Here is a 22,266-nt window from a genome sequence, read left to right on the forward strand (position 1 = left end):
GAGTAAGCCCCGAGGAATTAACAAATCACTTCCACTGACCAAGGGTGGGAATAAATATGAACATGAAGGAAAAGAAGAGCTCTGATGCTTCGGTTTTGTTTTCCCAGAACAGAGGCTTTTTTGTGAGTAATGCATGAAGGTGAAAGCTCTGTTAAGAATTTGTAGATATTGAGTGTTTTTTAGATGGAAAACTTTTTTTGAAATAATTTTGATCACTTTTGACATAGTGAAGTATTTTTGCTTAGTTTAGAAACTTTTAGATCTAGTTTGGGTCTTATCTCACTGATGTTAATATAGTGAGATATAGTAATATAGTCATTTCTGTATTGAATATCTGATTCAATTCTCAATATATTGTGATATGCAGTGTAGGACAGTAACATAATTTTAACAGGCTGATATGCTAAGTAAAAATGCTACTCTAGAGCACCTTAAATGATATAACTAAATATGGCTTTGCTTCTTTTTGTAATAATATCTGGTTTTCTTTTGCAACAGAAGTCAATCAGAGATAAATACTCTGCTGCTCCATAATGTTTCTCATTCATAAGGAGGTGCTTTTATAGATGTGAAGATTCAGAGTGTGCTCTTTTGTTCTCCCATAAAATTATGGATGCTGTTAAAGAAATTCTTAAAACTTGGATCTTTCAAACAGAAATTCTAGTTTTTGTCCATCAGGCAATGGACCAGTTAGCAGCTTAAATAACTTCTTACTCTGATTTAAGTTTGATTACCTTCAATATTACTTGAGAGTTAAGTTGTATGTAATAGATTCATTCACAGAAAGTGTCATTTGGAGGTGGAAGGAGAAAGATACATGTATTGTTTTTTCTTCAGATAATGATCTAATGAGTATGACATTCATTTGAGTTTAGGCCCCTTCGGACAGTCCTTTTGAGAAGTAACATTTTTCTATATTTACAGGTAAAAGCTTTTGCCTCCATCAGGTTTGCTCATCTGGAGAGACTGAAATGAACTGTGATCACCTTCCATGCGTATTTTCAAAAGAATCATCCCCATGCATAAGGCTGCCAACACCCTGTTTGATTGTAGCTTTTTTTTTTTTTTTTTACATATGCTAGTTATATGCTAAAATAATACATTTGATGCGTACATTGTAATCTGTCAGTTATGAGGGAATCAAGTGTGTTTTACATATGTTTAAGAAAGGGATGCAGAAAGCATCAGGGAGAGGGAGAGAGACAACGGTGACACAAACAAGATTGATTTCAAACTTTAATTGTGACGTATAAGAAGCTTTTCCAAGCTCTGACTCAATCATAAAAGTAATCGCATGATTCATGTTTTGGGGCGATTGATGTAGCTAAAGTGATTAAGGGCACCCCTGCCCACACAAATTATAGGAGGGGCTTCAAGAGGCTCTGAGTTGAACTAGATTACTTGAATATGATTCTGTACAATATTCTGTACAAAGATATATATATATGGTGCACACTACACTGAGGAAACTGATGTTAGCCTTTTAGAGATCTCTTAAATGTATCAATATACTATGTTCTGTAGAGAGATGTGCTGGAATTTGAAAATCTTTTCTGTCTTTTGTGTTGTTTGGAATCTATTAAAACCATCAAAATGTAATTGGTGAAAAAAGAGAGGGAAAAAAACAACCTTTTCGACAAGTTTTTTTATTCAGCCTTCCTTACATTGTCACAAAAACATACCAATTTAAATCCTAGCATAAAGGGATTATTCATCCTGCTTACTATGCTTACTATACACATTTGACCCCAAGTATGTTTTAATTATGTGATCATTCAAGATAAAAAAGTTGATTTATGTTTTTTCCATCAACATTTTATGTTTTTACTGCCCTCTTGTGTTCATTATGCATAAGTACATTCATTTTGTGAACATCATAGTACGTCATTCTGTGAGCGAGTCTCTGGGCATGAGGATGGGTAAGTCTAATACTGCTACCTGGTGGACACATTGAGTAACTACACATTGAGTAACATTATATTTTGAACGGTTAAGCTTAAGGTTATTTGGGGTTTCTTGGAATGTATTTCAATGTAAACGTAAACTGGCTGTAATATTTATCATTATCACATCATTACCAATATTATTAACAGTAAAGATTAGTAAAAGAGAGCAGAAAACCGGTCTGCGCCGCTTTGCTGTTATGACACCACTTTACGCAGGATGGCGGTGTTGGTAATTTTCTTGGATAATGAAAAAGTTACAACAGAAGAAGCCACCATCGCTTACTGTTTGGGGTATCTTTATTGAGACGGTAATTTTTATTTTGACATGGAATTTTATTCCTTGTCAGAGTTAGTCATTTTTGTAAAGCGTTTATCTTTTTTGAATGTCTTTCTGGTTTTAAGATAAATTAAAAATTGCTTTGATTGTCGTTGATGCTAAAACTTTAGCTCGTTAAGTTAGCTTAAATTGCTAAAGGTAACTGGCTCTGCTTGTGTTTTGTTGTTACTTTGCCACTCCTGTGTGTAATGTGGATGTAATAGAAAGTATAAAGGCTTCATATCGAAACTATTTTAAATCTGTAACACAACCGTGTGCTCTTTGTTTTTGCTATTTTATCATTAGAAGGCTCCTCAAAGACAATGTTATTAGCTCATCCTGCTGTTTGAGTTCTTGCACCGGTCTATCAACATGAATCGTCCAAAACCTACAACACTGAGGCGCCCAAGTGCTGCAAAACCGTCAGGTAGCACAATTAAAAAAATCCAGCCTCGATCTGAATTTTGTGTTATGTAAATTATACATGATAAATGTGCCATCTTTTTTCTCAGCCCATCCTCCACCAGGGGATTTCATCGCTCTGGGATCAAAGAGCCAGTCAGGAGAACCCAAAGCGCCTCCTGTCCTCCTAAAACCAGCATCAACTGGTGTATCTGCTGACCGTAAGAGAGAGACCTCCTCTGCTCTGCCCTCCTCATCCAGCTTGTCCACTCTTACCAAGAGGCCCAAATTATCTACTACACCTCCTGTCAGTGCTCTGGGACGCCTCGCCGATGTTGCAGCAGTGGACAAGAGGGCTATATCACCCTCGATAAAGGAGCCTTCAGTGGTACCAATTGAAGGTAAACCACTTGTTTTATGTCGGCACATAATCTGACAGATGAACAGCTAAAATTTCTGTAGTTCCTAACAGATTGCTCCTCATTTGTGCAGTATCTCCAGCCGTTCTGCTGGATGAGATCGAAGCTGCAGAGTCAGATGGAAACGACGATCGTGTCGAGGGATTGCTGTGTGGAGCAGTGAGGCAGCTGAAGATGAACAGAGCCAAACCGGATATCACTCTGTACCTCAGCCTAATGTTTCTTGCCAAAATCAAGCCCAATGTTTTTGCTACTCAAGGAATTATTGAGGTGAGACTCTAGGTGTACACTGTCCAGAGGATCTACTGAATGGAAAGATGGTGTAAATAGAATCATGCATTTCTCAAATTCCACACAGATGAAATGATAAAATTTGGCAAATTTTGAAATTCTGCACTCACACAATTCACTTTCATATCTTTGCCAGGGTGCATCATCACCACCATGTCAAATGTATACAATTAAACCAGAAATTGTTGTACAGCTTGTTTTTTTTCCTCTCTAATTTTCTCTTTTAATTCTAATAAATAAACCAATTATTCATTCAGAAAGTAATTTGACTGTAAACAAATAATCTTATAATTGTTACATTTGGACTAAACGGTTTTTTTTACCTGTCTCTCCGTTATCACCAGGCATTGTGCAGCCTCCTGCGTCGGGACGCTTCTATCAACTTTAAAGCAAAAGGCAACAGCCTGGTGTCAGTTCTGGCATGCAATTTACTCATGGCAGCCTATGAGGAGGATGAGAACTGGCCAGAAATCTTTGTCAAAGTGAGAACATTTGGAAATTTAACTAGCAAAATATAAATATTGACTTAAATTCTTATTGCATGTAATTAGCTGCATTTTTTAGGTTTATATTGAAGACTCGCTTGGAGAAAGAATATGGGTTGACAGCTCCCACTGTAAGACTTTTGTCGACAACATCCAGACGGCTTTTGGCACTAAGATGCCACCAAAGAGTATGCTGCTGCAGGCTGACAGTGGTCGCACCCCTGGGGATCTTAGTGCAGGTGGCGTAAATACTCTTTGACCTGGCCAGATCTATGGGTTTTTTTTAACTGACTTTTGATGTCATGTTTTGCTTTTTGATCTGCTAGGTAACAGCCCTCATCCATCAACACCAGATGAAGATGACAGTCAGACTGAATTACTAATAGCAGAAGAGAAACTTAGTCCTGAGGATGAAGGCCAAATTATGCCGAGGTATGACTGATGGCTGTTTTTCTTTGTTTTTATTAGTGTTTTGCACTTAAATAAGCTAAAACATTATTTAAAAAATCTCTTAAATTGCTATGGTTTTGTTGTCTTTTTCTGATCATGTCTCATTTTATAGGTATGAGGAGCTGGCAGAAAGTGTGGAAGACTATGTGCTGGACGTCCTGAGGGATCAGCTGAACCGCAGGCAACCGATGGACAACGTGTCCCGGAATCTGTTGCGTCTGCTTACCGCAACTTGCGGCTACAAAGAGGCCCGTCTTCTGGCCGTGCAGAGGCTGGAGATGTGGCTCCAGAACCCGAAGGTAAGAAATACGCATGAATGCGGGGTAATGTCTTTCACAAAATGAGTTATTTAAAAAAAAGCCAAAGGACATAGACTCTTCCTGGTTGAATTGTGATCATTATTTGCTTTGAAGATTTCATTTGTGATGCTGTTGATTTTATCACTTTCATCTGTGAGTCTAAAAAATGTCTGGGCCATTTAGCTTTTTCTGAAAGTCAATGTCAACTCAATATCAACTGTGATCTGGTTATAAAGTTTGACATTTTGCTTTGATGTCCTTAAAGCTGCACTATGTAACTTTTATAAACAATTTTTTTTTCCCCATATTTGTTAAAACAGTCACTATGTTGTGATAGTATAATATGTGACAGATAAGTGAACAAATCAAGAACCTCTGCCTCCTCCCTGTGGCCCTACTGCCATCTACAGAAATACACCGCTCAATCAAAAACAATCAATCAGAGCCAGGCAGAAGGTCTTAGTGATGTGTACAGTGGGAGGATGTGCTGCACACATCTTCCCTCTTGCTCTTGGCTGTGCTACACAGACTTGTGTCAGCATGTTGTTGACAAAAGTTACATACCGCAGATTAAACCATCAAAAGTTATTGAAAATGAACAAACCACTGTTATGAGTACAGTTGTGTCAATATATTAGAGGCACTCCATCGTCGTTATTTGTAGCTGACCGTTGCTTTTTTTCATCTTGTGCACAAAGCTAACTCGACCCGCTCAGGACCTCCTCATGTCGCTGTGCATGAACTGCAGCACACATGGAGCAGACGACATGGAGGTGATCTCCAGCCTCATCAAGATCCGTCTGAAACCTAAAGTTTTACTGAATCACTATATGCTGTGTGTGAGGTGTGTGTAACTACTCGCTGTCATTCTTTTGACTTGTTACAAAAGTGTCAGTGTTTTTATTTATTTATTTTCTTTCATTTCTTAACATGTGCTTTGGATGCTCTTCGCCAGAGAGATGCTAAACGCACATAGAGACAACTTGGGCACGATGGTGAAGCTGGTGATTTTCAACGAACTTTCTAATGCCAGGAATCCCAACAATATGCAGGTTCTGCACACAGTGCTGCAACACAGCCCAGAACAAGCACCAAAGGTGAGATTAGACTCATTTAGAGTCACATGGAAACAAATTGAGGGTTCCTATGAGGCAAGGAAAACTACATATTTTTATGTAATTATTTTCATATTTCCTTAGAAGATAAAAAAACAGCTATGTGTATACATGTTACAACATGGACTCCTGTGGCTTATAGACAAATACAGCCAACAACTTTTTGTTGTTTTTGTTAAAGTTAGTTGGTGTGGCTTATAGTCAGAAATAGTCCAGAAATTTACGGTACTTTAAAATTCTAAAATGAAAAAAATTAGAATTTTGAACCTTGAAGGTATTTAATGTTCTTATTTATTTGCAATCAGTTAAAGTTTATTACCTCAAAAGAAATTTATTTTCTTGTCTTTGCATGTGCAGTTCCTGGCGATGGTGTTCCAGGATCTGCTAACCAATAAGGACGACTATCTGCGAGCCTCTCGAGCTTTGCTCAGAGAGATCATCAAACAGACCAAGCATGAGATCAATTTCCAGTCGTTTTGTTTCGGTTTGATGCAGGAGAGAAAAGAGACCAGCTATGTGGACATGGAGTTCAAAGTAAGCAGACGTGACGATCGCCCCGCTCTGCTTTACTTCAGCCGTTTTCTTTATTTATTTAACCTCCATCCTTTGCTGTAGGAGCGCTTTGTGATCCAGGTGACGGATTTACTCACAGTCTCCATGATGTTGGGCATCACTGCTCAAGTTAAGGAAGCTGGCATTGCGTGGGACAAAGGAGAGAAAAAAAGTATGGATTGATGTGATCAATGATGTGTGATCAGCTTTTTGTTGACTTGAACGATTTTTTTATTTTTTTTTCTCAGATCTCGAAGTCCTGAGGTCCTTCCAGAATCAGATTGCTTCCATCCAGAGAGACGCTGTGTGGTGGCTCCACACGGTGGTCCCTACAATCAGCAAAGTGGGCGCAAAAGACTATGTCCACTGGTCAGTGTAAACCTGTCTGATATGTTTACTGTCAAACTAGCTTTGCACTTTACTTTTGTTTCTATTACTTTATCTCCCTCTCGTGTGCAGCCTTCACAAAGTGCTTTTCACCGAGCAGCCTGAGACTTATTACAAGTGGGACAACTGGCCTCCAGAAAGTGACAGGAAGTGAGTTTACTTTCAGCGTTTCTGAACGTCTTTTTGTTTTCCAACTGTCTTTAATTGATTTAATGTTTTTTTTCTGTTCCTCAGTTTCTTCCTCCGCCTTTGTTCTGAGGTGCCGCTGCTCGAGGACACGCTGATGCGCATCCTAGTCATCGGGCTGTCCCGTGATTTGCCTCTCGGCCCGGCTGATGCCATGGAGCTCGCAGATCACCTGGTCAAGAGAGCCGCTGCGGTTCAGTCCGATGGTGAGCAAAGATCCGTTCCAGCTGTTTATTTTACTCTCTGTCATAATGTCTGGACAGTACTTTAAACACTTGTGTCTCAGCGCAATGTGCCACTTGACTTATTCCGAGAGGAAACTCCTTCATTCATGTTTTATCTTTGTGAATTGGTTAAGTGGTGATTGTGAAGCATGAGCAAAGCTAATTTTGTTTATCTGGTTTCCTGATAAATAGATCTAGAGGTCCTGAGAGTGGAGAGGATCCAGCTCATTGATGCTGTGCTGAATCTGTGTACATACCACCACCCAGAGAACATTCAGCTGCCAGCTGGGTAGGACATTGGTCTTTTATTGGCTTTGAAAGACACACACTGGGTCACTCAAACACAAACTAAAAATAACTCATGGCTTTGTTGTTTAAGGTACCAACCGCCAAATTTGGCAATATCCACTCTCTATTGGAAGGCATGGCTCCTGCTGTTGGTGGTGGCTGCCTTTAATCCTCAAAAAATAGGTAGAGTAATAGCATGTGTGTAGCATATTGCAAAGTATTCATCCTTGGACTATTTTCTCACAATACAATAGCAATAAATGCAGGCTACATTTTTCAGATTTTTATCTTTCAGAAATTGTAAACTATGTATTTTTTTTAAATTTTCAACTATGCACTAGTTTGTGTTGATTTATCACATACATTGAAGTTATACTCTAGTAATGAACTGTAGTTGTTATGCTCCAACATTTCTTTTTTTTTCTCTTCAGGCTTGGCTGCTTGGGATGGTTATCCTACCCTGAAAATGCTTATGGAGATGGTAATGACAAAGTAAGTAAAACTTGTAATTTGTAGGAAAATCATTTCCAAGTGAACACCAGCTAAGACTTTTTTCTCTTTTATTTCTCAGTAACTACACTTACCCGCCATGCACCATTGCCGACGAAGACACAAAGACAGAAATGATCAACAGGGAGCTGCAGATCTCCCAGCGGGAAAAGCAGGAGATTTTGGCCTTTGAGAGCCATTTGGCGGCTGCCTCTACGAAGCAGACCATCACAGAGAGCAACAGCTTGCTACTGTCTCAGCTCACCAGCCTGGACCCACAGTAAGATGTTAATTGAGAGATCCAGATTTTTAAGCTTACAATTTTTTTCCCCCCTTCTAAAATCCATAATATATGTTTTTGTGTTAAGGGGTCCTCCGCGTCGGCCCCCTCCTCAGGTGCAGGAACAGGTGAAAAGCCTCAACCAGTCACTCCGCCTCGGTCATCTCCTCTGTCGCAGTCGCAGCCCTGACTTTTTGCTCAACATCATCCAGAGACAGGTGATGGAAACATCCGTATGACACTCGCTTCTGAGTTTTCTGCTGTCTTGAGGACGGTCATAGATCTTCAGCTGCTGCTGTATGGATAAACGTAAGAGGAAATGTGAGTTTTATCTGATTGTTGAAGTTTCTGCTTTTTAATCTGAAAGGCGTCCTCTCAGTCCATGCCCTGGTTGGCCGACCTGGTCCAGTCCAGTGAGGGTTCCCTGGATGTGCTTCCAGTTCAGTGTTTGTGTGAGTTCCTTCTACACGACGCTGCGGATGACAGCCTGCCAGTGGAGGACGACGAAGATGGAGAGAGCAAAGAGCAGAAAGCCAAAAAGAGACAAGTACTTATTTTTCTTTCTTATACTTACCATCCTGGATTTAAAGTTAATGCATGCTGGATTTTACTAAACACAGATTCTTAACTGCTCCTTATTTGTTCTCGTAGCGACAACAAAAGCAGAGGCAGCTGCTTGGACGGCTCCAGGATCTTCTCCTGGGTTCTAAAGCCGATGAACAGACAACCTGTGAAGTTCTGGATTACTTCCTGCGCCGTCTTAGCTCTTCCCAAGCTGCTTCCAGAGTCTTAGCCATGAAGGTACCAAACTAAAACCCAAGTAAAAACTCTTTCTAGTCGCATTGTGTTGGGGGAACAAATTAAGTTCTTATATTTTATGTATACGCAGGGTTTGTCTTTGGTGCTGAGTGAAGGAGGCTTAAAAGATGGAGAGGAGCGAGAGCAGCCCATGGAGGAAGACTCTGCAGATGCCGAGCTTCTGCCTGGTTACCAGTGGCTCCTGCAGGACCTCCCGAAGCTCCCCCTGTTCGACAGCGTCCGTGGCATGACGTCCACCGCCCTGCAGCAGGTCAGTCCAAATCAACGACGAGCTTGTGTCATTTGTGGAGCTTTTTTCCAGATTTTCATTAGTGCTTGAAATTCTTAAGAATGCTTGAGTTTTTATAAGATGCTTTCAAGGTTTGGAAAGCGCTTGATTTCTGTAGATAGTCCTTGAAAGTGCTCGATATTCCATTTGCACCGTTTTGAAAAAGAAAAGACTGTTTAAAGAAAGTCAAGTGATGATTCATATTGTGTTTAAGCATTTAATTTGAGAAGGTAGGTAATTTATCTCAACACAAACAGATTTGTTCAATGTAATGCATATTTATTATTATTCCTAATGACTCAAGTGATATGCGTATAAGAGAGAGACTTTTCAAAACATAACATTTTGTTATATTTTAGTTTACCGTACTTTGTCCATGCAGTGTGGAATACCATCACAAGACATTATCAGCAGTAATAACTGTTGTCATACAATAATGAATTGAAATTGTCTTCTTTAAAATGTATTGTTTTTATCTCCAAAGTGTGGTGCTGGAAAAGGTTGAAAATGCTTAAAAAATGCCTGAATTTTACACTATTTGGGAAAAGTGTACAAACCAATTGTTTTCTCCTAACAATTGATTTTTTTTTTTGCTTTCTTAAAGGCCATTCACATGGAAACAGATCCTCAGACCATCAGCGCATACCTCATCTACCTTTCCCAGCATGCTCCGATAGAGGAGCAGGCAGCTCACAATGACCTCGCGCTGGTAATCAAAGCAAGTTGCTTGCATCTTCTCCTGCCTCCGCTTCTATTTCGCAGAGGAGTGCTGACAGCTTTTTTTTTTTTCCCCTCTCTCGCTGTCTTTCTTCTTCCAGGACATTGCCCGACTCATTGTGGAGCGTTCCACCATCATGAACAATTTGTTTTCCAAACACTCCAGCAGACCTGAGTCCAACGCAGTTCTCTCTGCTTTCCTCACTATATTTTCTACGTACATCAAGAGGATGAGGAAGACGAAGGAGGGCGAGGATCTGTACAGCTGGGTGAGACGAACAATTAACACAAAGTGAAACCGCTTCTTCAAACTTTGTAACAGATCTCAACGGTGATTTTATTTTAATTTTCTTTCCCAGTCAGAGTCTCAGGACCAAGTGTTCCTCCGCTGGACGACAGGAGAGACGGCCACGATGCACATTCTTGTTGTCCATGCAATGGTGATCTTGCTAACGCTGGGACCACCCAAAGGTAGACTAGCTTACTTTAGGTTTGCTTTGTTAAAGAAGATAGAAGAACAGAGTGTCCGTGCAAACAATTTTTACATTTTTGACTTTGCTTGATTGTAATTTTCCTACAGGAGAGAGTGATTTTTATGCTCTGTTGAACATCTGGTTTCCTGAGAAGAAACCTCTGCCTACTGCCTTCCTGGTCGACACTTCGGAGGAGGCTCTGCTGCTGCCGGACTGGTTGAAACTGAGGATGATCCGTTCAGAGGTCTCTCGATTAGTAGATGCAGGTAAAATGTAAAATTACAACATTACCTTCCACGGGAGAGTTTTTTTTTTTTTACATGAACCAAACATTGTGGTGGTTTTTTTTTTCAGCTTTACAGGACTTGGAGCCTCAGCAGCTGCTGCTGTTTGTCCAGTCATTTGGCATTCCCGTCTCCAGCATGAGTAAACTCCTGCAGTACCTGGATCAGGCCGTCTCTCATGATCCAGAGAGTCTGGAGCAAAACATCATGGACAAACGTAAGGTTTTTCTCCAGATGTTCTTCTTTTCAAAAGTTAATGCAGTTAAAATTGTCATAATGTGTTTATTTCTTCAACAACAGACTACATGGCTCATCTGGTTGAGGTGCAGCATGAGAGAGGGGCCACTGGGGGCCACACTTTCCATGCTTTGCTTAGCTCATCCCTTCTGCCACGCAGAGGTCAGTTACTTTATCTCCCAGATTCTTATTGTTTTTATGCTGGACATAAAAACAATATGTTCAGCAAATTATTACATAGCTGTAATAATTTGAGTTTAATCAGCAAAACTATATTATGTCATTAAACTTCCACATACTTGGGTAATTTATAAACCACAGGATACAAATTAGGTTTTGTGATTCCTAAATACTTTCTTCTTGGCAGATTCATTGGAAACTAACAAGGCAAAAGTTACTGTGGAAACGACTCACAGCTCAGTAAAGATGAGAGCGGCCACTCAGCTTCCTCCAGTCGGGCCTGAGGATGACCTCACTGGCATGTTGCTTCAGGTCTCCTTTCTTTTGGTTTTCTAAACATCTTCCCTAACCACTTTTTGTTTCTTTATTGTCGTCCATGAAGTTGTTAAGTACGTATATAAAACTGATTGGTTTATTTGTGTCTTCGCCAGATTTTCCCGATAAAGGTGGACCCTCGTTGGCACGGGCCTCCTCCCAGTCAGCTCTCTCTCACCTTGCAGCAGGCGTTGGCTAAGGAGCTGATGCGGGCCAGGCAGGGGCAGATTCAGCAGGGGGGTCTGGCCTTTCGTCTCTTGCAGGCTGTTGCAGCTCTGCTCACTTCCACCCATGCAGGGCCGATTGTGATGTCAATGCACCGCAGCCATGCGCTCTCCTGTCCTCTAATGCGCCAACTACATCTGTACCAGGTGAAAGATATGACCACACCAGACAGTGTGTAACCGTCTTCCTGCTTGATATAATAGTTTTGTCTGATTTTGTTTCATCCTGTGCCGCTGCAGCGCCTCGTTTCCCAGGACATTGTTTTCTCCTCTCTATTCCTAAAAGTCGTCGTCGAGATGTTGATGTGGTTGGACAACCCGACTCTGGAAGTCGGACCTCTGAAGTCTCTTCTCAAGACCTTCGCTGGTCAGAGCACTCACATACAGCGACACAGTGATGGTGAGAATACTTTGTCTTTTTTTATGCTGGTGGATTGATGTTTGCATGAATAACTTTATGCGTGTTTGCTGCTTTGCAGTGAGAACAGGTTTCATCCATCTGGCCGAAGCGTTGGCGTACCGCAGAGACCCCGAGGTGCCGCTAAGAGCTGTCATGGCGATGCTGAAAGCCGGAGAACGATGCAACGCTGAACCTGAGCTCATTGGCAAAGGTATCAATGGAGCTAAGGGACAATAAACGGATCCTTAAAGCTGTTTATTGTGTATACACAATGCTTTGACATTGTCATTCTTTCGTTGGAGCCTTTATATGCACAAGAATTTTGTCTGAATTCTGGCTGAAAGTTGAAGTTTATCTATTACTCACTTTGAAATTTTGCTTGCAATTATTTTAGTAATCGATTAATAAATTATTCTGATCATTAATCACATAAAAAAATCATCACATTCAGCAAACATTAAAAGATGAAAATAAACAATTGGATTCCTTTTTTGAAATAAGAATTAATTTATTTTTTTTGCCTAAAATGCAAAACAACATTCTTTTGGTGTGAACTTGATCATTTGTTACCAAGGGTGCATCCACTGCTAAAAAATATTTTTAACATCAACATGTGAAGAGCTCAGCATTAATACAGTGTAGTACTCTTTTTTTTTTTTGACAATTATTTGGATTAACTGATATTTGGGTAGCAAAAGGTGCTTAATAAGATTGTTTTTACATAATTTATATGCCACCTGAGTTCAGGATAGAACATATTTACAGACAAATGTTTTTCATCTTAACTGCAAAATGTTTATTTTTTTACACAGTTTTGGCCAAATTACTGCTCTGACTGTGTTGTTCAGCAAATGACCTTTTTCTGCTTGTGTGCACTCCAGTTAATGATCAGGCAATAATTAAAAGAGCTGACAATTATTTCAGTAATTGATTTATCACAATTAATCGTGATTTATTGTTTCAGCCCTAATGCAATTAATAGAAGAAGGCAAAGCCGTAGTCTAATGGCATCTCAAACTTATGTTTAATTCCATGTATCAGGTTAAAGCTTAGTGGTTGTTTCTGTTAGTTTAACCGTTCTGTCCTATTTCTGTTAGTGTTAAAAGGGCTGATGGAGGTAAAGTCACCATATTTGGAGGAGCTCCTGTCGCTGCTGATGACCGTTGGCACTCAAAATGGGGCAGCTGGCCCTGTTGCCATGGTGATATCCCTGCTCCTCCAGGAAGGCGAAGAGAGACCAGGGAAAAAGGAAGTGGAAACGAAGAGGTGAGCACTGTAGCTGTTTATCCCGTTTGGTTTCCATAAGAAATGTTTATGTCTAACTGAACCAAATGAGAGACACACCTGATAGAGACAGAACCAGCAGAACTACACCTGCTGTGTGTCTTCTTGTGCTTTTAAGCTGCTATTGGGTCTTGCCTAATTGATTTAACAGATTTATAAGTTTAGTAGCTAACCTCTCCGTTTGCCCTTCCTCAGCAGTTGTGAGGTAACTAAGTCAGGACTGAACTCCGGCCTGCTGGTTGATTGGCTGGAGCATCTCGACCCTGAAGTTACTTCAGTGTGCCCAGACCTGCAGCAGAAGCTGCTTTTTGCCCTCAACAAGGTAAAATCAAATTTGTACTGGAACTTTCCTACTTTTGGTCAAATGACAGAATAATATGCTGCATTAATGATCCATTTTTTTGTGCGTTTTAGGCGCGAGGCACCCCTGCTTACAGACCTTATCTTTTGGCCTTGCTTACTCACCAGTCCAACTGGTCCACCCTGCTGCAGTGCATCAGCGCTCTTTTCTGCAAGCACAGACACTACAAGTACAATTCATCTGCAATATCCTTTGTGACATACATAATATATAATAAATGTCAAATGACTAAAATAATTAGATCTTTTTATTTTTTATTTTTGTTAGACTGGATCCGTCATCAGCCCTAGACTTCCTCTGGGCATGCAGTCATATTCCACGCATCTGGCAAGGACGTGACCAGAAGATTCCTCATGTAACTTTAAACTGTTGCATTCACACTTTCCTGACGACTTCGTGTTGTTTCTGTTGAAAACAAGGTGATTCATTTTTATCTGCTGAGGCTGATGACTTGTATTTGCTTCTACAGAAGAAAACAGAAAAGTTCGTACTGCGACTGAGCTCCGAGGAGCTCATCAGCCTGGTGGACCTGATCTTGTCGGAATCAAAGCTCAGTAGCGTCAACTTGCCCAGCGATGGTAGAAGCGGTCTGGACCAGGCTTCCTGTTCCCTTATCCAATCCAGACTTCCTCTCCTTCACTCCTACTGTGACGGGTCCCTCGAAAACATCAAGAAAGTATCTGAATACCTCATTAACTGCACAAAGAAGTGGGATGACAGGTAAGGTTTAATTTCACACCTGTAGTTTTTTTTTTATTTTGTTGCTTTGGTTTGAATCAGTTAATAAGTTTAACTTGTAACTTTTTCCAGTGGTTCAGTTTGTTTTCACTCAAAGAAAACTTTAAGCAGACCTAAATTTGTCACTAAAAGCAAAGTGTAAACGTTCAGTCTGTTTATTGGTCAGATGTGTCCAGGGTGAGAGAACCAAGTGTAAACACAGAAAGCAGATTCTGTCTTCTAAGCCAGTGTAAAACAAAGAAGTTAATTTTATTGTATTATTTCAGGCAAAATTGTCTGAGAAGACATTTTGAAAGTTGAATAGGGCTTTATGCTTCAAGGAAAAAAAATGCAGAGTCATTGTTCATTAGTTTGTTTTGTAATTTATTCTGAATGCAGCGCAAACCCGGCCACAGGAAGGCGTTTTGCTCAAACTTGCTGCGCAGATTTGGGAGCTGAGTCAGATCCGTGTTGGTTCATGCTCGCTCTCACTCTCACTCCTGGTGAGAACCAAAGTTGGTTTTAAACTGATGTGATACCTTGGGTATAAAAAACACCTAAAGAGTTAAAGTGTGTGCGTATTTAAAGAGATTTAAAGAAGAATCCTTGAAATACCAACTGTTAACTAATAATTAAACACAAAAGTCAATGGATGTCAAAACTAAACAGAAAAATTTATCACTTAAGAACATTTACTGAATAATTTTACATTCATAAAAAATGTTTATGATGGGTAATATGGGGGTGCTGTGGTGGCGCATAAGCAAAGCACGACCCACGTATTGAGGCCTTACTCCTCATGGCGATGGTCGCAGGTTCGATTCCCGGCCTGGTGACATTTGCCACATGTCTTCCCCTTTTCTCATTACAACAAAACCTTAAAAAAAAAAAGAATAATATAGCTTAAAGAGGCAGAACTTTAAGGTAATTCCTCAAAGTTTTGGTAAATGTTGACATAATAGCATCATGATGCTAATTTGCTGTTCATCAGCATCCAAACTGTTTTCTGTTGGACTGAGATCTGGTGCCTGTAGAGGCCATCAGAGTGCTGTGAACTCCTCATCATGTTCAAGAAATCAGTTTGAAATGATTTGAGCTTTGTGACACGGTGCATTATCCTGCTGGATGAAGTCATCAGCAGAGGGAACAGTATGGTCTGTGGTGTTGAGGAGCCTGTAGTGTGCCAAGAAAATATCCCCAACACCATTACACCACCCAGGCTGGACCACTGATACAGGACTGGGCGAATCAATGCTTTTGCTTCAAGTTCTGATTTTACAAGTTTAATGTTGCACCTGAAACCGATATTCAGCAGACGAGGAAATGTTTTCAATCTGTAGTTGTCCGATTTCTCTGAACTTGTCCTCAGCAGTGCTTTAATATTGACTCAACTTTTGCTCATTGGACATTTTGTCTCTTTCAGAACAATTTCTGTAAATCTGAGAGATGTTTGCGTATGAAAGTACCAGTAGAATAGAGGTTCTACAACACACACAGCAGCCTGTGTGTATCAACAGCCATACCATCCTGGTAGCCATGTATGGATGGGGAGAACATGCAAAGAACATGCAGACTTAATGCAGGGTGGGATTTAAATCAAAAACAGTTCTGGCAACTGCACCACCATGCAGCCTGAAATTTGGCTAATTTGTTTCATAAAGGCAAAATAGTGCAGCGGTAATTAGTGTTTATTCTAGTGCTCAATCAGTTCCTCAAAATATCTTCAAATAATGTGAAATGTTTTATTTTCTTATGTTGCACTGATAGACTTGAGCTAAATTGCACCAGATTTTCCTTCTCCGCACAGATGAACTTTTTAGACTCCCCCTGTCACCCACAATGCTTTGGACCAGGGAGAACTCGATAATTAGGTCTATTGGTGTGAAATTAAAACCAGCAGAAGTCGTCTGTAGTGTGATCTCTTTAAAAGCTCAGTGTATTATAATGAAGGCAAGAGGATTAAGGCTGAAGCTCTAAACTTGCCTGTGTTGTGAATTCCTGCTCTGACTTAGCTGTCAGAGATCAGGGTGCAACTCTTTGTGGAGGCAAACCCTTCTTTCATGAACATGTCTCTGCTTATTAAACCACTTTAATGAGGAAACTTTGGCCAAGGTCAGGCAAAATTAGCTTCAGAATTACAGTATTTTAAGTAGCACTAAGCTTCCTGGTAAAATACTTGCAAGTGGGAACATGGCAGCATAAAAACACACTGAAAGTAAAGAGGTTTCAGCCTTGTGTTGGCTAAACATTTGAGCCTATGTAAAGCATTCTTATTCGGGGAGCTTTCTGTCAGATAAGCTGGTGTTTATTCCAATTACACCCAAACTGGTAACAACCAGCAAACTCTTTGCTCCTGTTCAAGGTCACTGTGATTTGCTTTAAAGCATGGCTGTAATAAACTCCTCATTTAGCAAAGACTGCATCATACGAGTGTGACAAGGGCCTTATCCAGTAAGAGGATTTGGTGGAACTGCAGTGACTTAAATGGAAATACTTTTGAATTACATTATGTTATTTATTCTCGTTGCGTGAATTGATGTTGCTAGTCGACCGAAACAAAAAGGAGGCTTTGTAGTGCTTCCTGATCTCTGGAAAATCAGATCTGATTATTGTTCATTTTTAAAAGATAAAGCTGAGTAAAACTTTAGGAAAAATGACTGTTTTAATTGTTTGGAGGGTGTTCACATCCTTTAACGCATCTTCGTTGAATTTTGCGACTAGAGTCAGATGTTAACTAGCTGCTAATATATCCTAGCTAGATACCATTTTTTGCATCTATCATGTGTACGGCTGGACAATGTTTATTGTTTGCCACTGGTTCACTTCAGTTACCAGCCCATATATGAGCCAATGGGATCCCCCAGTTATCTCCTATATTCACAGTTTTTTCAGTCTTAAATTTAATTCAAGCTGGCCTTAAAAAGTTCTTAAAAAGTCTTAAATTTGACTTGCTAAAGTCTGCAGTTGCCCTGATTCTGAGGTGTCAGTACATCATCAGCATTAATCCCATTTGGGTTATTGTAGCTTTGCTGTTGATACTCTGGCAGACTCAGTTTCTTGTAATGGAACCACAACAAAGTTGCTTGTTTTGTGTTGATTTATTTGTCTTCTAAATGTAGTGGACAGATCTCTATTTGAATTTTTTTTTCTTCAGTGCAATGAGTAAGTGGTGCCAGAACCTGCTGCTGCAAATCTATCTCCACTTCCCTGAGGTCATCCAGCATGTGACCCTGCCTGGAGACACGTTCAGCAGCGGCGGGGCTGCAGATGGTAGCAGCTGCAAGGTAAATATGTCCCTCCTGCTTCATGTGCTACAGATTCAACAGTTTCTTGAGCAATTTTGTGCTAGGTTTGTTCTGCTAAGTATAAAAGACTCCTTATGTACTGCATTAATATTAACACAAATGTGTTGATGTACTCATAGAAACTGGTTCTCACACAAAGGCCTACACAATTGGAATTAGTGTAGTTGACATCAAATACTTTAAGAACCCTTCAGTTTTTACTTTATTTGAGATTACAACCTTAATCATGGATCTATCAATGCAATTTATTGCCTGTGATTAATATCTGCTGAAGTTAACAGTTAATGTAATGGAAAGTTCACTCAAATAAGTTTTGTGTTGTAGTCAGTGGAAGACTACAACACAAAATCAGCAGATTAGGCCTTACAGAAAATCAGAAATCTCAATCAACCTGTAAAAACTTGATTGGTGCATTTCTAGTTTTTCTTGTTTGCTAAATGCTTTCAATAATGAATTAAATCAATTTTTAACCTCTGTACTATGCCATAAATGCTTTGTGATTTTCTGTTTCTCAGCTGGATGTCCTGGTTCATCGCCTTGTGACGCTGCTTGCTGATGTTGGTGACTCCAAGTCTGCTGAGGGTCGTGTCTCTGATGCCAACCTTGCCTGTAGGAAGCTGGCTGTGTCGCATCCTGTTCTTTTACTCAGGTAGGTTAAAATAACACATTTTTAAATCTTTTAGATTTTCTACTTTTTTAAAGGACAGTTTGAAATGGTTACTGGTCCCATCTGCTCCGTTTGTCCCACAGACACCTCCCCATGATTGCAGGACTCCTACATGGTCGCATTCACCTGAACATGCTAGAGTTCCGTCAGCAAAACCACATGACGTTCTTTGGCAACGTTCTTGCCATCCTGGAACTCCTGCAACCACTTGTTTTCCACAGTGACCACCAGAGGGCGCTTCAAGACTGCCTCCTGTCATTTATGAAAGTCCTTCAGGTGCTCAAATCATTTATTTTCCCTTTAAGGGGATTCCAAAATTATTCCAAAAAATTCCAAAACAAAACTTATTTTAGTGAATGAAATGTCTTCAGGTTTTTTTTATGTCATGTTTTTTTTTTTTTTGTAGAACTTTCAGAGGAGTCGTTTTCCGCTGATCTTCATTAATAAGTTTCTGCAGTTTACACAGAAGTACATAACACACGACGCTGCAGCTGCCATTCCTTATTTACAGAAACACTCTGACATCTTGCAGTAAGTCCGAAGTGCCTCTTATAAGACGATGGTTTCAAACACTGCTGGAGATCTTAAGGAAATTTGGTTTTGCTTCCTTTTTTTAAGGAGTTTGTGTGCAGAAAATCCAGATCTGGTTCAGCTAAAATCTCTACTCGCTGGACTCACTTTGCCAGTGAAAAGCTCCTCTGCAGACGTCACAACAGAAGAGAAAGATGGTGAGCACCTTTGTGTCCAATTAGGTTACTTTTTAAAGAGTAAAACATTTACTAATTTTTAAGCATTGGATACATTTCCAGCTCAATTTTTTTTGCTTCTCATTCCTGACTGATTTTTCTGCTTACATTGCAGATGACTTGTCTGCCGGCTCTTTGCCCCTGGTCAACATATCTGCTCCGTTTACACTGAGCGCTGCAGATATGACCATGTACTTGAAGAAGATGTCAAAGGGAGAAGCAGTGGAGGGTGAGAACCATACTGCTGCGGCGGTTTCACCCGAACATGAAGAGTTTTCGTCTGTAGTGACTAATCGAGTGAATTTTACCATCTGCTGCAGATGTGCTAGAAGTGTTGACAGAGGTGGATGAGAAGTCGAGGAGGAGTCCAGAAATCATACAGTACTTCACCGTGAGTCACAAGGAAAAAGTCAACTCTGATCCGTGTCGCTGTGTGTAACGCGTCAATCACAGCTTTGTGTGGCTGTTTGCAGAACGACCTGCAGAGACTGATGACATCGTCTGAGGAGTTGAGTCGGAACATGGCCTTCAGTCTGGCCCTGCGCTGCATTCAGAATAATCCCAGGTGAGTTTGAAACATATCTGTTTTTCATTGAGTAAGCTTAAGAGTCAGTTGGTGCTGTTTTTTTTTTTTTAAGGTTTACTTTGAATAAATATAGTTTTTCTTTCTTCCCTGTAGCTTGGCGACAGACTTCCTGCCAACTTTCATGTACTGCATAGGGAGTGGTAACTTTGATGTGGTGCAGACTTCTCTAAGGAATCTTCCAGAATACGTACTAGTCTGTCAAGGTAACGAGCTAAAGTTTGTAGGAGGTGGTTTAGAAGTTTAAAAACCCGTCCAGCCCATATTTGAAGAAAATAGTGAAACTTCTATCACTGCAATGAACTGTTGTCTGTTGTCTTTGCAGAACATGCTGATATTTTGCTCCACAAGGCCTTTTTGGTTGGTATCTATGGGCAAATTGACACCAGCTCAGTCATCTCCGAGTCCATGAAGGTGCTTCATATGGAATCAACAACTTAACTGCAACTTTCAGTCTGTCTAAAAATAGCGTCATTCTATCTCACATTAAAGATTCTCCCCTAAATCATTTAAGTTCTGAATAAATTGTTGACCTTTTGTGGTTTGCTGTAAAAACAGTGAAAACAATTGAAGTGTTAGATGTAAACCACTCCACTTTCATTTTATATTGCATATTTTAGGCAATATAATAAATTTGATTTTAGTATTGATGATATATAGTAACTATAATTCAGTCCTGTTATTTTACACTCCATTGAAAATCGGCTACAACTCAATTTAGAATTGAATGTGAAAAGGTAAATAAAACATAATCCAGTTAGAGGAACTTTTTGCCATTTGTGAAGTTAAGTTGAAAGCAGAAACATTACTTACTTCCTCACACCAATTTTGCTAACTTTGTTTTGGCTTCATATTTTTAATAGGTGGAAAATACTGCACAGTAAGTTTAGATTACCACTGGGTAACTGAGCAATGTGACTTTTTATGTTTTTATTATTTTAAATGTGGAATTTATTAAAAGATTATTCTGAATGTGTCACAAAAAAGCTTTTATTAATTGACACATTCATTCTACTAATCGGCACGTTTTCAAACATGTCTGATATCCATAAAACTAAGAGGCCAAAATAGAAAGTATTACCTTTCAAAACGATTTTGTAAATTAATCTGAACTTCTATATGTGAGCCGCTTTGATGTGAATTAAAACATTCTTGAAATACCGATCTTTAATTTTTCTTATTTCAACAATCTAAAAGTGAAAGGTGTTACATTTCAGAAGATAATTTTTGCTCTGTGAAAACTCAAACTTCTATTTTACTATTGAAACAAGAACCCATTAATTGTCCTGGATAATTCATCACCTCAAATTTGACAATTAAATGACTAAACATTTAGTTTTATTCTGATCCTGATAAAAAAACAAAACTGAAGACGGCTGTCAGTTTCAGAGACCAGCTTTTCAGCTGGAGTTGACAAATTAAGGGTAAATGCTCGTGGTGTAACGGAAACCACTTTGCCATGAAAGTATGGGTTGTTTTTTCTAAGTCTGAGTAAAAAAAAAAAGCTTCATAACAAAGTCAGAAGAAACAGTTAACTGTCTGCTGTAAGCATGCGGGTGAACACAGAAAGTGGATCTCACTCCATTGACGGTTAATTAACCATGGCGATAACTGGTGACAATCACACAGACCAAAATGGTCTTTGGAGAGTGTAGCGTTTCAGAGCGCTGTGATCCTGGTGTGGTATGTAGCAGGACATGGAGACGAAGGCCAAGCTAAAAAAGATGTTGACGTTCCCAAACCGGTGGGTCAGTGCATTTTGACAGAAAATTATTGCGGATAAATACATCAGATGATTGAAACGAGGATTCCATCGTAGTATATTCTGTTAAAAATGCAACTGTGAACACATTTAAATGATGGGAAAAATCTCCCTCTAATTAAAATGCATCTTCAGATTCTTTCCTGTATATAAAACCCAATCATGTCCTTCACAGCCGTATCTGCTCGTCTCTCACCGCTTCTTTTGTTTCATGTGTTAATTGCACCTGCATGGTGTCCAGTGACCAGCCAAAAAGCTCTGTTTATGGTTATCAATCAACCAACTTACACAAGTCGTAGCAGCTTGGGGCCTTGGTGGGGCGCCAGCATCCCATTGGCTGGACATCAGTGAGGCGGAACAGGGATGAGTGACAGTTAACAAGGAAGTGGAAGGGGGGTCACAGGGGTGCCCAGACTACTGACAAGCTAACAACCTCTACCTTTATTTATCTTAATAGGGCGGATGCCCTCAAATGCATCTGTTTATTTGTCTACGCTGAACATATTCATTGGCAAGCGTACGTGCTTCACGTATCAAGTGGAATTTATGAAGTAAAAAGAAAAGACAAAATGTGAAAATTTAAAAGCCTCAAAAAATTTAAGTTTCAAATGATTTCAAACGTGAATTCAGAGCAATTGAAAGGCAGAGAGTTTTAAACTGGAAGTTGGTTATAGCAGTAAATATCTATGTTTTTGGTTCTTTGTCGAGGTCTTCTCTGTTTTAACAAACTAAAAGTTTAAAGCTGTTGGGGCACATTAAGTATCTCATTTTTCTTAAAACTGAAGTTACTTTGCT

General features: G+C 39.8%; 1 protein-coding gene across 4 annotated transcripts; it reads left to right on the forward strand.

Moving 5' to 3' along the window:
* The first annotated feature begins 2,099 nt into the window (after positions 1 to 2,099).
* Positions 2,100 to 20,873, forward strand: ints1 (integrator complex subunit 1). Of its 4 annotated transcripts, none has more exons than XM_028042403.1 (48): positions 2,100 to 2,254; positions 2,569 to 2,689; positions 2,775 to 3,065; positions 3,157 to 3,353; positions 3,719 to 3,856; positions 3,939 to 4,098; positions 4,186 to 4,291; positions 4,422 to 4,608; positions 5,307 to 5,452; positions 5,564 to 5,705; positions 6,081 to 6,257; positions 6,339 to 6,447; positions 6,524 to 6,644; positions 6,735 to 6,812; positions 6,897 to 7,054; positions 7,265 to 7,361; positions 7,452 to 7,543; positions 7,792 to 7,852; positions 7,932 to 8,129; positions 8,218 to 8,347; positions 8,497 to 8,676; positions 8,781 to 8,930; positions 9,019 to 9,198; positions 9,821 to 9,925; positions 10,035 to 10,202; positions 10,293 to 10,404; positions 10,514 to 10,672; positions 10,761 to 10,907; positions 10,991 to 11,089; positions 11,295 to 11,419; positions 11,539 to 11,793; positions 11,887 to 12,046; positions 12,126 to 12,257; positions 13,144 to 13,312; positions 13,526 to 13,652; positions 13,745 to 13,860; positions 13,959 to 14,046; positions 14,161 to 14,411; positions 17,563 to 17,692; positions 18,229 to 18,362; positions 18,464 to 18,656; positions 18,787 to 18,911; positions 18,999 to 19,108; positions 19,242 to 19,355; positions 19,447 to 19,517; positions 19,600 to 19,691; positions 19,806 to 19,915; positions 20,035 to 20,873. In XM_028042403.1, the coding sequence occupies exons 2-48, from the start codon at positions 2,635 to 2,637 to the stop codon at positions 20,148 to 20,150; spliced, it is 6,561 nt and encodes a 2,186-aa protein (XP_027898204.1). In that variant the 5' UTR covers positions 2,100 to 2,254; positions 2,569 to 2,634; the 3' UTR covers positions 20,151 to 20,873. The 4 variants fall into 4 exon arrangements, with proteins under 4 accessions (XP_027898204.1, XP_027898207.1, XP_027898205.1 ...); XM_028042406.1 differs by having other exon boundaries at positions 13,529 to 13,652; XM_028042404.1 differs by having other exon boundaries at positions 2,197 to 2,254; positions 2,572 to 2,689.
* Positions 20,874 to 22,266: the final 1,393 nt, after the last annotated feature.

This window comes from Xiphophorus couchianus, chromosome 16 (genome assembly GCF_001444195.1).
Source record: "Xiphophorus couchianus chromosome 16, X_couchianus-1.0, whole genome shotgun sequence".
Classification (NCBI taxonomy): Eukaryota; Metazoa; Chordata; class Actinopteri; order Cyprinodontiformes; family Poeciliidae; genus Xiphophorus; species Xiphophorus couchianus.